The sequence below is a fragment of the Gnatocerus cornutus genome, chromosome 9 (genome assembly GCF_029298725.1).
Source record: "Gnatocerus cornutus isolate USDA-ARS CGAHR chromosome 9, icGnaCorn1.1, whole genome shotgun sequence".
NCBI lineage: Eukaryota > Metazoa > Arthropoda > Insecta > Coleoptera > Tenebrionidae > Gnatocerus > Gnatocerus cornutus.
Window position 1 is genome coordinate 14,459,838 of NC_142241.1, and position 17,502 is coordinate 14,477,339.

The following is a 17,502-nucleotide window of genomic DNA, read 5'->3' on the forward strand; positions in this document are numbered from 1 at the left end:
TTGTTACTTTAGAGGCGTTTATTAAGTGTACAAAATTACAGAATTTTAGATCACTAATTAGCAATTTTAGAATTTTTCATGTGTAGAAAGAATTCGAAATTCAGATTTTTTTTTAAGATTCAGTAAATTTGACAATTTTAATACTAATGCTGTCAAATTTGATTGACTTGTTTTAAAACACGCGTTTATTAGATGTACGAAATTACAAAATTTTCGGTCACGAATTGAGAATTTTAGAAAATTTTATTTCGACAATAAGAAAATCTCAAAATTATTATTATTTTTTTAAAAACTGTAAATTAAACAATTTCAACGTTAATGCTGTCAAATTTGGTGGAAAATTTTAGATCACAAATTGCAAATTTTAGAATTTTTATTTCTAGACTAGGAAAAAGTTCACTTTTCTAAAAACATTGTAAATTCAATAATTTTTACGCTAATGTTATCAAATTTGGTGGACTTGTTACCTAAAGGCGCTTCTAAAGTGCACAAAATTGCAGAATTTTATATCACAAATTACAAATTTTAGAATTTTTCATGTTTAGGAAGAAGTCGAAATTTAGATTTTTTTCTAAAATCCTGCAGAATCGACAATTTTGATACTAATGTTGTCAAAGTTGGTAGACTTGTTACATAACAGGCGTTTATTAGGTGTACAAAATTACAAAATTTTAGACCACAAATTGCGAATTTTATAAATTTTCATGTTGACTAGGAAAAGCTCGAAATTCAATTTTTTTTTTAAATTCTGTAAGTTGAACAATTTTAACGCTAATGCTGCCAAATTTGGTAAACTTGTTACCTTAAAGGTGTTTATTAAGTGTACAAAATTACAGAATTTTAGATCACTAATTAGCAATTTTAGAATTTTTCATGTGTAGGAAGGATTCGAAATTTAGATTTTTTTTAAAGATCCAGTAAATTCGACAATTTTAATACTAATGCTGTCAAATTTGATGGACTTTTATAACACGCGTTTATTAGATGTACGAAATTACAAAATTTTCGGTCACGAATTGAGAATTTTAGAAAGTTTTATTTCGACTATAAGAAAAGCTCAAAATTATTATTATTTTTTTAAAAACTGTAAATTAAACAATTTTACCGCTAACTCTGTCAAGTTTGGTGGACGTGTTACTGAAGAGGCTTTAATTAAGTGTCCAAATTACAGCAATTTAGATCACGAATTGCGAATTTTAGAAATTTTAGAAAACGAGAAAAAAAATGCCATACTTTATAAAAAATTCCGAAATTTTTAATTGCTACAGAAACAAATAAGAAAAGTGCACTCTAGGTTGTACAATTTGTTTTGAAAAATTTATTGTTAAACTGTTTGTTTAACGGCGGTTATTAGACCAATGCTTGCCTGGTCATTTTTGTGACAGCTCACTGCCGAAACCGAAATCTGCAGAGCAAAAAGCCGATTGAATACTCACCTTCTAATATCGAGTCCATGGTCTGCCTGTACAAGGAGGCCCTCATCCTCACGAAGAAGAGCTCTTCCGGTCGCTCCGGAAGGTAATACACCAGGAGTTCGGTGTCCGGCGAGATCGGTTTAACCGCCTCATAAACCGGCTCTCCTCGGACTTTAGTCGCGACGAAATTAACAGCGGGGTTAAACGAGTTCGCCACCCTGACAAACCGCACCCAGTTGCAATGCCGGACTCGCTTCGATCCGCTTCCGGAAATTTCATCGTAGCAGCCGAATCGATGGCGAATCTGCAAAAGAAAGAATCGGTTTGATTGTATGGGTTTTTCTGTGCGGCTCCAGCCTGCGAGATGTAAGATAATGCGCGAAAAAAGACAAGCGCGGATAAACAGTAGCAATTGTAGATAAGCGGTGGCGGCTACTTGAAAAGGCGCGGGTCCTGTATAAACGCATGCAAGTATGTATTAGCGCGCTGCCGAAGAAACAATGGCGGTGCACATAAAGGCAGTGACGCAGTCGCCGTCTTGCGACGTCCTTATACACATCGGTCCTGTGTTGTGACCGAAACAAAAGGATGTCCAAGGATCAACCAATAATTCGTTCGCCTTTCGGAGACTTTAATGATGCGTTAGGAGAGAGGCATTGTTTCAGGAATGTCGTGTCATTTCGGACCTACAAAAAACTACTCAGATGCGAACAGATACCGAGCGTAAATCCATTTTTAATAAATTGCCGAGCGGGACGCGTAATTTACGGTTTCCGCCGAACTGAGCGCACAAATGCTCGTGTTAATGCCATTATACAGATGAATTCATTGCTGTTGGAGCTTTATATTATAACCGCACTTAATGCATCCGATTCTATTAGCGAGGAGAGGTGATGTTCCAACTTTACTTACAAGCGTGCTATCGAACACTTTTTATTTATTACGCTCTCTACAGACATTAATTTTCCATTTCGTTCAGACACAATACTCAAAGAATCATCGAGATCTTATTTGTATCTGCCTACATGAATGCCATAAATTTTAATTTCTGGCACGGTAACTACGTGTAGAGCAAACACAAAAGGATGTGGCTTAATGGCTTTCTTAATTAATTCCAAAACGCCACTGCAGCAACTCCTTTATTTCCACCGGAAAAAATCTCTAATACTCTAATAGAACACAGAAGGTAAGAGAAGCAAATCAAGCAAAGTTTTGATAAGAACAGAAGGTCAATTATCGCCACTGTAATAAAGCATCGATGAAATTTGGTGAATTTATTACTCAACGATTTGTTATTTCGTGTATTTAATTTCAGAATTTTGAAAAAAAAACTGAAAAATTTTGGAACGTTTTATTCGTTGGGCGGCCTTAAAATCCAAATTTTTCCATTAAATGTTGTAAATTTGCCAATTTTAACGGGACATCAATGACATTTGGTGAATTTATTACACAATAATTCCTTATACCAAGTGATTTATTCCAGGATTTTAAAACAAAAATTGGAAATTTTGGATAATTTTATTTCTTGAGCAGCTTTAAAATGTAAAATTTTCTAATTATGTGTTGTAAATTTGCCAATGTTGACAGTAAATCAGTGAGATTTGGAAGATTTATTACTCAACAATTCCTGATTTTGAGTATTAAATTTCAGAATTTTAGAACAAAAATTGGAATTTTTTGGTTTTTTTTATTTTCCGAGCGGCCTTAAAATACAATATTTTCTATTAAATGTTGTAAATTCGCCATTTTGACATTAAATCAATGAAATTTGGTAGATTTATTACTCAAGGATTCCTTATTTTGAGTATTTAATTCCGAAATTTTAGAACAAAAATTGGAAATTTTGGATTTTTTTATTTCTCGAGCAGCTTTAAAATCTAAAATTTTCTATTAAGTATTGTAAATTTGCCAATTTTGACAGTAAATCAATGAGATTTGATAGATTTATTACTCGACGATTCTTTATCTTAAGCATTTAATTTCAGAATTTATTTATTCTTTGGGCTTCATCAAAATCCAAAATTTTCTATTAAATGTTGTAAATTCGCCAATTTTGACAGTAAATCAATGAAAATTGGTAAATTTATTACACTAGAATTCCTTATCCTGGGTATTTAATTCCAGAATTTTAGAACAAAAATTGGAAAATTTGGATATTTTTATTTCTAGAGCGGCTTTAAAATCCAAAATTTTCTATTAAATGATGTAAATTCGTCAATTTTAACAGTAAATGAATGAAATTCGGTAGATTTATTACTCGACGATTCCTTATTTTGAGTATTTAATTTCAGAATTTTGAAACAAAAACTGAAAATTTTAAAACTTTTTATTTGTTGGACGACTACGAAATTCAAAATTTTCTATTAAATGTTGCAAATTTGCCAAGTTTTTCAATAAATCAATGACATTTGGTGAATTTATGAAACAATAATTCCCGAGTATTTAATTCCAGAATTTTTAGAACAAAAATTGGAAATTTGGAACTTTTTATTTGTTGGGCGATCTCAAAATCCAAAAATTTTCATTTAAATGTTGTAAATTCGCCAATTTTGACAGTAAATCAATAAAATTTGGTGGATTTATTGCTCAACGATTCCTTATCTTAAACATTTAATTTCCGAATTTTGTAACAAAAACTGAAAATTTTGGAACGTTTTATTCTTTGGGCTTGATCAAAATTCAAAATTTTCTATTAAATGTTGTAAATTCGCCAATTTTGACAGTAAATCAATGAAAATTGGTGAATTTATTGCACTAGAATTCCTTAACCTGGGTATTTAATTCCAGAATTTTAGAGCAAAAATTGGAAAATTAGAATATTTTTATTTCTAGAGCGGCCTTAGAATCCAAAATTTTCTATCAAATGTTGTAAATTCGCCAATTTTGACAGTAAATTAATGAAATTCGGTAGATTTATTACTCAACGATTCCTTATTTTGAGTATTTAATTTCAGAATTTTGGAACTTTTTATTTGTCATGCTTGATGGCTTTCTTAATTAATCCAAAACTCCACTCTTTCATTTCCACCGGAAAAAATTTCTCATAGAACACAGACGGCGAAAGAAACAAAATCACGTGTAAAAGTTTTGATAAGGACAGAAGGTCAATTATCGCCACCGTAATAAAGCATCGGGCGCCACAGGTGCATGGTGAAGAAAGACGAAGCTATCTGTGTCCGCCGCCAAAGACGAAGACCGAACCGTTCCAATCCAGATTCCAGACAGTTTTTTAATGATCTCGCATCACAGGTAATATCCTGTCCTTTTATTATGATTTCGTTGTCACGTCATAAAACACAGTGTTCTCTCTTTCGATCTGTCGGACACACCTGTATCTTTCAGGTATCTCTCACTAATTACGAGGGTCCTGCGATTAAGTCGCACCATTGACGTCCCTTTGTGAGCCAAAGCTCAAGTCAGTCAATGGAAAAAGAGTCTGGGAAGCGAGACCATTATGAGCTCGCGCCGAATGTAAAATATCGAAGAAGAGTGCAGAGGAGGGCAGACAATGCGAAACGCCGAATTCGAATAAATCAAGGCCGTTAACAGGACGGACTGCAGACTGTGATGTTCTGCGACAGCATAATGCGCTGAATAATGGAATACGGGATTTAAATTGTATCAGTAAAAGCGGCGACGGCAAACCACAATCGAGGTATATACAGTGTGTTGTCATTCAATGTGATTTTCGTTTGTTCGCCATCTGATCCCGCTCGAGGCTAGATCGAGATCCACATGGTGTTTAACAAACTGAAATAATGTGATTCTCGTTATCGGGACTTGTATAGCACACCGACACTCTCTCTTTGACCAAGTGTGGGAAAAGTAACGAGAACAGTAAAGTCGCGTTGCCACAAACCGTTGTAGAGTGAACCGAATTTGATTTATGATCGGTTTCAAATGATTGCGAAAATTTACAAAATCTTACCCTGGCGCGCTAAAAGTTTGAGATTTAGGGTGGTTAATTACCAATTCAACAAAAGCAAGTTTCCTAAAGTTGGTCGCTGTAGCATCAAAACTACCAAAAAAACAGGTGCAAATACTGGTGGTGAAGAATTTTTGGTTCAATCTATAAATACAAATTTTCAAAATTCGTCCCTGTTGCTCTAAAATTTTGAGAATTAAAACAGTAAGTTACCAACCCAAACGTAGTAAATTCCCCAAATTTCATCGCTCTGGTATCAGAACTGTCAAAATTACAGAATACAAGAGAACATGTTGGAAATTTCTAGCCCATTCGATGAATAAAAAATTCTAAAATTTGTCCCCGTCACTCTAAAATTTTGAAGTAAAAGGCGGTTAATTACCAACTTAACAATAGCAACTTCCCTAAATTTAAATACAAGTGCGAATAGAGAATGTTAAAAAATTGTGCTCCATTCTGTAAATAAAAATTTCCAAAATTCGTCCTTGTCGCTCTAAAATTTTGAGAATTAAGGAACTAAATTACTCAAAAGTAGCAAATTCCCTAAATTTCATCGATCTAGCATTAAAATTGTCAAAGTTACATGTTTTAATAAAAAATGTTAGAAATTTTGATCCATTCTATAAAGGAAAATTTTCAAAATTCGTCTCTATCGCTCTAAAATTTTGAGATTGAAGGTAGTAAAATACCAACTCAGAAGTAGCAAATTTCCCAAATTTCATCGCTGTGCCATTAAAATTGACAAAGTTACATGTTTTAATGGAGAATGTTGGAAATTTTTAGTCCGTTTTATAAAAGAAAATTTTTAAAATTTCTATCTGTCGCACTAAAATTTTGAAATTTGGAGCAGTGAATTACCAAATTAAAGGAAGTAAATTTTCCAAGTTTCATTACTCTGGTATCAAAATTGTTAAATTTACAGAATTCAATGAAACATATTCGAAATTTCTAGTCAGTTCAATGAATAAAAGATTCCAAAATTTGTCCTCGTCGCTCTAAAATTTTAAGACTTAGGGCAGTTAATTAACAACTCAACAATAACAAGTTTCGTAAATTTTGTCGCTCTGGCATCAAAACTACAAAAAAGACAGGTGAAAATACAGAATTTTAGAAAATTTTGGTCCATTCTATAAACAAAAATTTTCAAAATTCGTCCTTGTCGCTCTAAAATTTTGAAATTTAAGGCAGTAAATTACCAACTCAGAAGTAGCAAATTCCCTAAACTTTATCGATCTAGCATTAAAATTGTCAAAGTTACATGTTTTAATAGAAAATTTTGGAAAGTTTTAGTACATTCTATAAATGTAAATTTCCAAAATTTGTCCGTGTTGCTCAATAATTTTGAGATTTAAGGCAGTAAATTATCAAAATTGTCAAAGTTACGTGTGTTAATGGAGAATGTTGTAAATTTTTGTTTTTTTATTAATGAAAATTTTTAAAATTCCTCCTCGTCTCACTAAATTTTTGAAATTTAAACCAACGAATTACCAGACTAAAAGTAGTAAATTCCCCAAATTGCATTGCTCTGGTATCAAAACTGTCAAAATTACAGAATTTAATGGAAAATGTTGGAAAATTCTAGTCCAGTCGATCAATAAAAACTTCTGCAATTTATCCCTGTCGCTCTAAAATTTTGAGATTTAGGGTGTTTTTAATTACCAATTCAACAAAAGCAAGTTCCCTAAATTTCGTCCCTCTGGCATCAAAACTACCAAAAATACAGGTGCTAATACAGAATGTTAAAAAATTTTGGTCCATTCTATAAATAAAAATTTCCAAAATTCGTCCTAGTCGCTCTAAAATTTTGAAATTCAGGGCAGTAAATAACCAACTCAGAAGTAGCAAATTCCCGAAATTTCATCGCTCTGGTATTAAAATTGTCAAAGTTACATTTTTTAATGAAGAATGTTGGGAATTTCTAATCCATTTTATTAATATATTTTTTTTAAATTCCTCCCTGTTGCACTAAAATTTTGAGATTTAGAGCAGTGAATTACAAAATTAAAAGTAATAAATTCCCTAAATTTTATCGCTCTGACAATAAAATTGTCAAAGTTACATGTTTTAATCGAGATTGTTGGAAATTTATTGTCAATTCTATAAATAAAAAATTTCAAAATTCGTCCCTGTCGCTCTAAAATTTTGAGATTTAAGGCAGTGAATTACCAACTCAGAAATAGCAAACTCGCCAGATTTGACCGCGACGTTTTGGTCGCCGCCATCGCCGTCGATTTGAAAACTTTGTGTTAATCTCCTCCCAGTAATTAAATCCGAGTCGATAAACATTAAAGCTCGTCGATTGCTACTGCCTGGATTACACACTCGCGATAAAGCTCATAATGATAATGTGTTGCGGTCGATCAAACTATAAAGTTAATTTACATTCGATTACGTTCCTGTATAAAAGCGTCTCGGCCGAAGTAAACAATAATTTATCTATCTTAAGCAACTTTTATCGCAATGGTAATCATCCAGTCGTGAAAAAATCCAAAAGCTATTAATAAACATGTAACAACCGGTATGAATCTCCGAGTATATTAACAAATTGACAGCGGACTCTTGCAGCTTCTATGTACGGTTTCCTGCTTGATTTATTACAACATTGGTAGTTTCCGTTCAAAATACCATCGCGAGATGTGTTGGTCGATCTACTTTGCCGAGTCATAAATCCGCCGTTGAAAACTGAAAATATGAGCGTAATTAACGAGTGATTCGTTTCCGAAATCTCGGCTCGTGTAGCGTTTAATCTCAACGGTTGTTTTAGTTATTGTGTCCCTTTTGTTGGGTGTTGGGTGTCGCTACCAGCGTGACCACAGAAGGTGTAAATTACAGGTGTAAGAATGTAGATTAATTGCCTAGGCTCGCGCACTCAAATCTGTATCACGTAGCGGTAGCTGACCGTAGCACACCAACCTTTCTCTATTATACTGGACAAAAAATACCATCGCCGGCGATTAAACGATGTTATCTCCGTCTTCTCCATTCATACCAGCAGCACTTTGGGAGGAAAATCGAAAATCGCGGCGCGCCGACCGCAGGATTTTTACTGTTAGTCAATCAAACCAAAAATGATGGCATTTTATTGCAGATAAAGTTAATTAAAGTGTGTGTCGGTAGCAGGCGCACTTTTGCTCATTTTGCTGCTTTTATGACAGGCAGTCAAGCGCAATTATATCGTAACTATTTTTCCTCCTTCAAATAACGAACTTCCTGCTGCGAAACTGTATATTTGATACACAGAACGTAGGATTGACTATAACTAACTGGGATTCTGAAATATGTGCATAAGTAACTAACTAGACGTGTAATGGGATGACAAGTCGTCATTTTTTCTCATTTTTCTTATCCGTGAAACCTTATTCAAATAATGAAGATATATCGGCCGCATTTGCGGATTTGAATTTTAAATTTTGGTAATTTATCTCTCGCCTGGTTTTGTCTTTCTTCAACTGTACGATATGCAGATTTTCTTGGTTTAACTCGTTTCATTTTCAGCTGATTGCTTCATAACCAAAATGAAAAAACTGCAAATGGTTCATTGAGAAATAATTATGTTAGCATCTATCTTTAATAATGGAAATTTCAATGCGTGTACTACTTTGAATGTCCGGTTAACTTTATTTGTTTAAGCAAGAAATTCCTTCGCTTACTTACTTAATCCGGGTTCCTGCCTACCATAAGTAAGTGTACAAGGATCCTAGAAAAACGGTGGTTAAAACCGTTCCTTCTTATCTATCGTAGTTTCAAATATTCGACAGTTTATGGTAGAGTTTAAACGGCAATAACTCCATTATTTGTTGTCGTACGTTAACTTTGAGCATGGATATGGAATGTGCCCAAAATTTTGCGTAAAATGAGCCCAAATAACGCAAGTTTACCCTATCAATAAGCGAGATATTGACCACAAAAGTTTGATATAGTTTTAGTAGTGATTTTTTTTTCAAAGAAATTTTTTGATTTTCGGAAAATTTTCAAACGAATTCTTAACAAAAAATTGTGAGGAAAGCAATGCCAACAACCGTATTTTTCATCTGTCGTAGTTTCCGAGATATTGAGCACTTTTGAACCTTCAAAAATTTGGCCCTCTGGCGACTACCCATAATTCAAACGGCCATATCTCAATTATTTGTTCCCGTACGTTCAAAATCCGCCTAGTTTTGGATTTCGCGTGAAATTCTACGTTAAATGAGTACAAATTGCATGAATTTACTTCACGAATAAACGAGTCATTTATCCAAATTTTTGTTTTCAAGGGATCTTTTCGGGGTGATTTTCAATGAACTTGTTCGGGTCGAAAACAACGTTTAGTAACTTTGAGTTCTACATTAATCAGAAGAGCAGACAAAAATCTATCAGCTGACCAAATCTCAGATTAGTTGGTCAAATTGTTTACAAGTGGCGTCCAAAAGCCAAAAAATTGAAAAAATTTCATGTAGTCGGAAATTTATTTTGCAAGAAAAACGACCATCGAATTTTAAAGATTTAAGAGCGAATTCTAAAGGAAAAAAGTGCGAGAAAACTAATGGCGCAAACCGTTTAAATTTATCTGTTGTTGTTTCAAAGATATCGAGCATTCAAAATTTGAAAAATTTTAAATTAACCATCCTAAACTTTAAAAGACCATAATTTAGTTATTTGTTGTCTTACGTGAATTTCGAGCCCTGATTTGGAATCTGCGCAAAATTCTGTGTAAAATGAGCTATAATAACGCAAGTTTGCTCTAAAACTAAAGAAGATATCGACCTTTAAAATTTGACAAACTTTTAGTCTTCAGTTTATTCAACGAAATCAAATTTTCGACTTTTGGAAAATCTAAAAACAAATCGCGAGAAAAACAATGGAGAAAACAGTTTTTTTCGATCTGTCGTAGTTTTCGAGATATGGTTTTGCAGCTTCAAAAATTCAAACGGCCATAACTCAATTATTTGTTGACGTACGTTAAAAATTCGCTCAGTTTTGGATTCTGCGTAAAGTTTTGCGTCAAATGAGCACAAATAACTTGAGTTTGCTTTACAGATAGACGAGACAATGAACATAATTCATTTGTTGGGGTGATTTTTAATTAATTTTTTGGAGGCAACAACGTAGTTAAATACTTTTGACTTGTACATTCAATCGAAAGAGCAGCTCGAAATTTATCAAGTGGCCAAATCTCAGATTGGTAAGTCAAAGACTTTAGGAGTAGCGCTAAAAAACAAAAAACGAATCGAATTTTGGGTATTTGAGGGCAAATTCTAAAGGAAAAAGACCCAAAAAAACGATGACGAAAACCGCATATTTCTATCTGTCGCGTTGCTTAGTTGATTTAGTTATACAAGGTGTTTATAAATGTTTCTAGCATCAAGGGTGGCTATGAAATGTCAAAAAAATTTGCCGCTCTTTAGAAATGCGGGTTTCGATTTTTCATCTGACATTTGCAGTTAACCTCAAACATAGAGCAAAGTAAATTTTGAGAAATAAACTGTTCTAGTTGTGGTTTCAAACCTGAAAATTAAAAACTTGGACACAAAACTGTAACTGAAACGTCATGAATGTAAGTTACATTATAAATAATTTTCAAGATAGTTATATTCACTATGAGAACAAAGCGGCAAAATAGTGCACGGCAGGAATTTCACAGCCACCATTGATGTTAGAAACATTTATAAACCCCTTGTACTTATTTGACTGACAAGCGGCCGTATTACTTTATCACTACGGACGCTAAACAATATCGTAAAACAGACATTATTGTACAATAGGACTAAAATTTATTTTTGAGCTTGAGATGCGAGTATTTGGTTACAACTTGGTCGTGCCAAATGGGGTCAAACTCGTCGTTTATCCGCGTAAATAATTTTTATGAAGTGAAGATAACATAATGCGGCTACTATCTATCTGTTATGAGTGTGAATTCCATCTTTGGTGACCATTTGAGACTTTCAGTAACCCAGTTAAAGCTCTCATTTCTTAGCTAGAAAGTTGAATGATCACTCGATATTAATATCAAACTTAGAATCGGTCATTTCAAGTCCGCATAAATTAATAGAATTTATCGTCCCATAAAAATCCGTGCTCACTCTCACGAATTGTTGAAATCCTGAAAAATATCGCCCAAGTAATTAGTTTAGTGTCGTTCCGATAAATTTACCGCTCTAGAAATGAATAAGAATGCGCACTGGGCGTGTTGCGGGAATCATAAGTCATCAGTTTTGAGCCTTTCTAATGTACTTTCTACGGCGGTTGTTTGTTTGTGGTACGGTCCTGATCATTCCCTACTGCGGTAGCTCATACCGCGAGTGCCTTGCGGCGTCTTGCGAGCAGCAACCACACCCAACCCATGATTATTATAAAATAAAACAGAAGAAAAACCGCTACATATCGCAGAACAGAGAAGAGTGAGACTAGTTGTGGCCTCGGGGGACACGCCATCTCCCAGGATGCGTGCTCTCTCCTGCTACCGCTCATTCCTTCACGCACAACTAAATCACAGCCAACAATAACCCCTGAAAATCACATTCTTGTAACACTTGTTCAATTAATAACCGTAATCGGTGTTCATGGTAAGTTAGCGCGCACCCCATAGGCCACGGTCAGCTGAGCATGACCCTCTCCTACCACGCTCGCCGGGCCATGTAAACGACTAAACAAACTAGCAAACTGTGATATGGCGAGTTTGAAGCCTCCTGTCCACAGTCCGTTCTAGAGTGGACCGAATTTGATTTATATTTGCGATGAGAAAAGTTACACACCCTGTTGCGCCCTTGGTTTACAATCCTCTGGGCAAGCGACAGGATTAGCCGCAAAATAAGGTACAATAGTCCGGAAAGTAGCCGGTTGGCCCAGTGGGGCCAACTAGTTTTGAGTTTTTGAGATTAGAGAGGGTTAATTACCAACTCAAAAATAGCAAGTTCCCCAAATTTCGTCGCTTTGGCATTAAAATTGTCAAAGTTACATGCTTTAGTGGAGAATGTTGATTCTATAAATATTACACTAAAATTTTGAAATTTGAAAATTCGAAATTCCCCGAATTTCATCGCCCTGGTATCAAAACTGTCGAAATTACAGAATTCAACGAAAAATGTTGAAAATTTCTGGCCCATTCGATGAATAAAAAATTCCAAAATTTGTCCCCGTTGCTCTAAAATTTTGATATTTAGGACGGTTAATTATCAATTCAAAAATACCACGTTCCCCAAATTTCGTCTCTCTGGCATCAAAACTACGATAACAACAGGTGACAATAGAGAATGTAAGAAATTTTTGGTCAATTCTATAAATGAAAATTTCCAAAATTCGTCCCTGTCGCTCTAAAATTTCGAGAATTAGGTCAGTAAATTACCAATTCAAATGTACCAAATTCCCCAAATTTCATCCTGGCATTAAGATTATCAAAATTACATGTTTTATTGAAAAATGTTGGAAATTTTTTATCCATTCTAAAAATGAAAATTTTTAAAATTCCTCCCCGTCGCACCAAAATTTTGAAATTTAGAGCAGTGGATTACCAAATCAAAAGCAGTAAATTCCCTAAATTTTATCGCTTTGTTGTCAAAACTGTCAAAATTACAGTATTCAATAGAAAATGTTGGAAATTTCTAGACCATTCAATGAATAAAAAATTCCAAAATTTGTCCGCGTCCCTCTAAAATTTTGAGGTTTGGGGCGGTTAATTACGAACTTCAAAATAGCAAATTCTCTAAATTTCGTCGCTCTAGTATCAAAATTACTAAAAATACAGGTGCAAATACAAAATGTTAAAAATTTTTGGCCCATTCTGAAAATGAAAATTTCCCAAATTTGCCCCTGTTGCTCTGAAATTTTCAGAATTAAGGTAGTAAATTACCAACCCAGAAGTCGCAAATTCCCCAAATTTCGTAGATCTGGCATTGAAATTGTCAAAGTTACATGTTTTATTGAAGAATGTTGGAAATTTTTAATCCATTTTATAAATGAATATTTTTAAAATTCCTCCCCGTCGCACTAAAATTTTCAGATTTAGAGCAGTGAATTACCAAATTTAAAGTAATAAATTCCCCAAATTGCATCGCTTTGGTATGAAAATTGTCAAAATTACAGAATTCAATAGAAAATATTGGAAATTTCTAGCCCATTCGATGAATAAAAATTCCAAAATTTGTCCGCGTCCCTCTAAAATTTTGAGATTCGGGGCGGTTAATTAACGAACTTAAAAATAACATATTTCCCAAATTTCGTCGCTCTGGCATTGAAATTATCAAAGTTACATGGCTTAATAAAGAAGGTTGAAAATTTTTAGTCCATTCTAAAAATGAAAATTTCCAAAATTCGTCCCTGTTGCTCTAAAATTTTGAAATTTAAGACAGTAAATTATCAACTCACAAATAGCAAATTCCCCAAAATTCATCGCTCTGGTATCAAAACTACCAAAAATACAGATGCAAATACAGAATGCTAGACATGTTTAGTCCATTCTATAAACAAAAATTTCCAAAATTCGTCCCTGGTGCTCTAAAATTTTGAGATTTAGAGCAGTACATTACCAACTCAGAAATAACAAATTCTCCAAATTTCATCGCTCTGGAAATAAAATTGTCAAAGTTACATGTTTTAATGGAGAATATTGGAAATTTTTAGTCCATTCTATAAATGAAAATTTCCAAAATTCGTCGCACTCGCTTTAAAATTTTGAAAATTAGGGCAGTAAATAACCAAGTCATACATAGTAAATTGCTCAAATTTCATCGTTCTGACATTAAAAGTACCAAAAAGACCGGTGCAAATACAGAATGCTATAAATTTTTGGTCCATTCTATAAATGAAAATTTCCAAAATTCGTCCCTGTCGCTATAAAATTTTGATAATTAGGACGGTTAATTACTGACTCAAATATAGCAAGTTACCTAAATTTCGTCGCTCCTGTATCAAAACTACCAAAAAGACAAGGTGCAAATACAGAATGCTATAAATTTTTAGTCTATTCTATAAATGAAAATTTCCAAAATTCGTCGCACTAGCTTTAAAATTTTGAAAATTAGGGCAGTAAATAACCAAGTCATACATAGTAAATTGCTCAAATTTCATCGTTCTGACATTAAAAGTACCAAAAAGACAGGTGCAAATACAGAATGCTATAAATTTTTGGTCCATTCTATAAATGAAAATTTCCAAAATTCGTCCCTGTCGCTCTAAAATTTTGAGAATTGGGGTGGTTAATTAACTAACTCAAAAATAGCAAGTTACCTAAATTTCGTCGCTCCTGTATCAAAACTACCAAAAAGACAGGTGCAAATACAGAATGCTATAAATTTTTGGTCCGTTCTATAAATGAAAATTTCTAAAATTCGTCCATGTCGCTCTAAAATTTTAGGAATTACAGAAATTAATTACCAACTCAAAAATAGCAAGTTCCATAAATTTTGTCGTTTTAGTATCAAAATTACTAAAAAGACAGGTGCAAATACAGAATGCTTGAAATTTTTGGTTCATTCAATAAATAAAAATTTCCAAAATTCGTCCCCATCGCTCTACAATTTTGAAAATTAGGGCAAAAAATTATCAACGAAAAAGTAACAAATTCCTTACATTTCATCGCTGTGGCATTAAAATTGTCAAAATTACAGAATTTAATGAAAAATGTTGGAAATTTTCAGTCCATTTGTCCCCGTAGCTCTAAAATTTTGATATTTAAGGCGGTTAACTATCAATTCATTTTGTCGCTCTGGTATTAAAATTACCAAAAAGGCAGGTGCAAATACAGAATGTTAAAATTTTTTAAAGAGTTAAACCGATCATGAATCAAATTCGGTTCACTCTAGAACGGACTGAGGAAACGAGGCTTTAGAATTTGGAGAGTAGCCGTTTTGGCCCAGTGGGGGCCAATTAGCTTTCAAGCCGTTACATCTAATGGGCTGTTTAGCATAATGCTCCGAAATTTAGACCATCTTAGCGGATTTTCCTTGTCGATACGGCACAGAATTGTTGATAATAATTTATGCTGGTCGACAAGTTCTCACGCAACTTTCCGAATGACGTATGATCAATTAACAGTAATAGATTACCGATAGTTAATTGGTGATATTTTCATTCCGCGTTTGGGCGAATCCGTCTAAAGTTACAGTATAAAAACGAGTCATAAATACACGTATCGTTATGAAATAACACCACAGTTGAAATAAAGACATTTAACAAGGTGATACACGTCAAGTCGCGTCTTTTCGCTCACTCATAAATCATTCAACAATAGATGCACTGTTAAAACCATAAAATATGGAATTGTGGTGATCAAGGTGAGTTCTCACGTCTCTCCACTCGTAAAATCCTAATGAAAACGTCTGTAAAATTGTGAATAATTTATTTAAATTCGATAAGATTTATTAAAAATGATTAATCACAAAACATCTTTTTGACGGCTTGCACTTTTTTATATCGACGGACTCGGAGTTCACGTCAGAAAAACTCGCAGGAATTTTATCACACGATGGCCTGCGTGGAATCTCCAAATTCCTCCACTTTTACGAGCAATGTTAGATCGTTGTGTAAACTATGAAACATCTGGCTCAATTTTCTCGTGTGATTTATTCGGGAAAAATTGAGGTGCGTCTTTGGGATTCTTCGAAGGTTTAGTGCCCTAAGCGCGACCTTCCAAAATTTGTCTCCGTTGCTCTAAAATTTTGGGATTTAGGGCGGTTGATTACCAACTCAAAAATAGCAATTTATACTAATTTTGTCACTCTGACATTAAACCTACCAAAAAGAAAAAGACAGGTGCGAATACAGAATGTTAGAAATTTTTGGTCCATTCTATAAGTGAAAATTTCCTAAATTCGTCCCTGTCGCTCTAAAATTTTGGGATTTACAGCACTAAATAACGAAATTAAAAGTAGTTAATTTCCCAAATTTCATGGCTATGGTATCAAAACTGTCAAAAATTACAGAATACAATGGAACATTCGATGAATAAAAATTTCCAAAATTTGTCCCCGTCGCTCTAAAATTTTGAAATTTAAGGCGGTTAATTACCAACACAAAAATAGCAAGTTCCCTAAGTTTCGCCGCTCTGGTATCAAAACTACTAAAAAAACACATGCAAATACAGAGTGTTAGAAATTTTTGGCCTATTCTATGAATAAAAATTTCCAAAATTCGATCCTGTCGCTCTTAAATTTTGAGATTTAAGGCAGTAAGTTACCAACTCAACAGTAGCAAAATACCCAAATTTCATCGCTTTGGCATTAAAATTGTCAAAATTACATGTTTTATTGGAGAATGTTGGAAATTTTTGGATGGAAATTTCTAAAATTCCTCCCCGTCGCACTAAATTTTTGAGATTTAAAGCAGTAAATTACCAAGCTAAAAGTAGTAAATCCCCTAAATTTCATCGCTCTGGTATCAAAACTGTCAAAATTACAGAATTTAATGGAAAATGTTGGGCCTTTCTAGTCCATTCGATGAATAAAAAATTCCAAAATTTGTCCCCGTTGCTCCAAAATTTTGAAATTTAAGGAGGTTAATTAACAACTCAAAAATAACAAGTTCCATAAATTTCATCGCTCTGGCATCCAAATTACCAAAAATACAAGTGCAAACACAAAATGTTAAAAATTTTTGGTTCATTCTGAAAATAAAAACTTCCAAAATTCGTCCCTGTCGCTCTAAAATTTTCAAAATTAGGACATTTGATAACTAATTTAGAGACAGCAAATTCCTCAAATTTCATTGCTTTGGCATTAACATTGTCAAAGTTACATGTCATAATAAAGAATGTTGAAAATTTTTAGTCCATTCTAAAAATGAAAATTTCCAAAATTCGTCCCTGTTGTTTTAAAATTTTGAAATTTAAGGCAGTCACTTACTAGCTTATAGATAGCAAATTACCCAAATTTCATCGTTTTGGCATTAAAATTGTCAAAGTTAAATGATTTAATAGAGAATGTTGGAAGTTTTGGATCCATTCTAAAAATGAAAATTCTTCTCAGTTGAACTAAAATTTTAAGCTTTAGGGGAGTAAATTACGAAATTAAAAGTAGTAAATTACCCGAATTTCATAGCTCTGGTATCTCAACTGTCAAAATTACAAAATTAAATGAAAAATGTTAACTTTCTAGACTATTCGATGAATAAAAAAATCCACAATTTGTCCCCGTCGCTCTTAGATTTTGAAATTTATGAGGGTTAATTACCAACTCAGAAATAGCAAGTTTC

General features: G+C 33.5%; 1 protein-coding gene across 2 annotated transcripts in view; it reads right to left on the minus strand.

Moving 5' to 3' along the window:
• The window catches only part of LOC148169086 (uncharacterized), a 100,092-nt gene that overhangs the window by 58,612 nt on the left and 23,978 nt on the right, over positions 1 to 17,502 (minus strand). For both annotated transcript variants that reach the window (XM_088045543.1, XM_088045544.1), the window contains exon 2: positions 1,437 to 1,719. In XM_088045543.1, the coding sequence (XP_087901669.1) occupies positions 1,437 to 1,719 (283 nt within the window). The remainder of the gene's footprint in view (positions 1 to 1,436; positions 1,720 to 17,502) is intronic.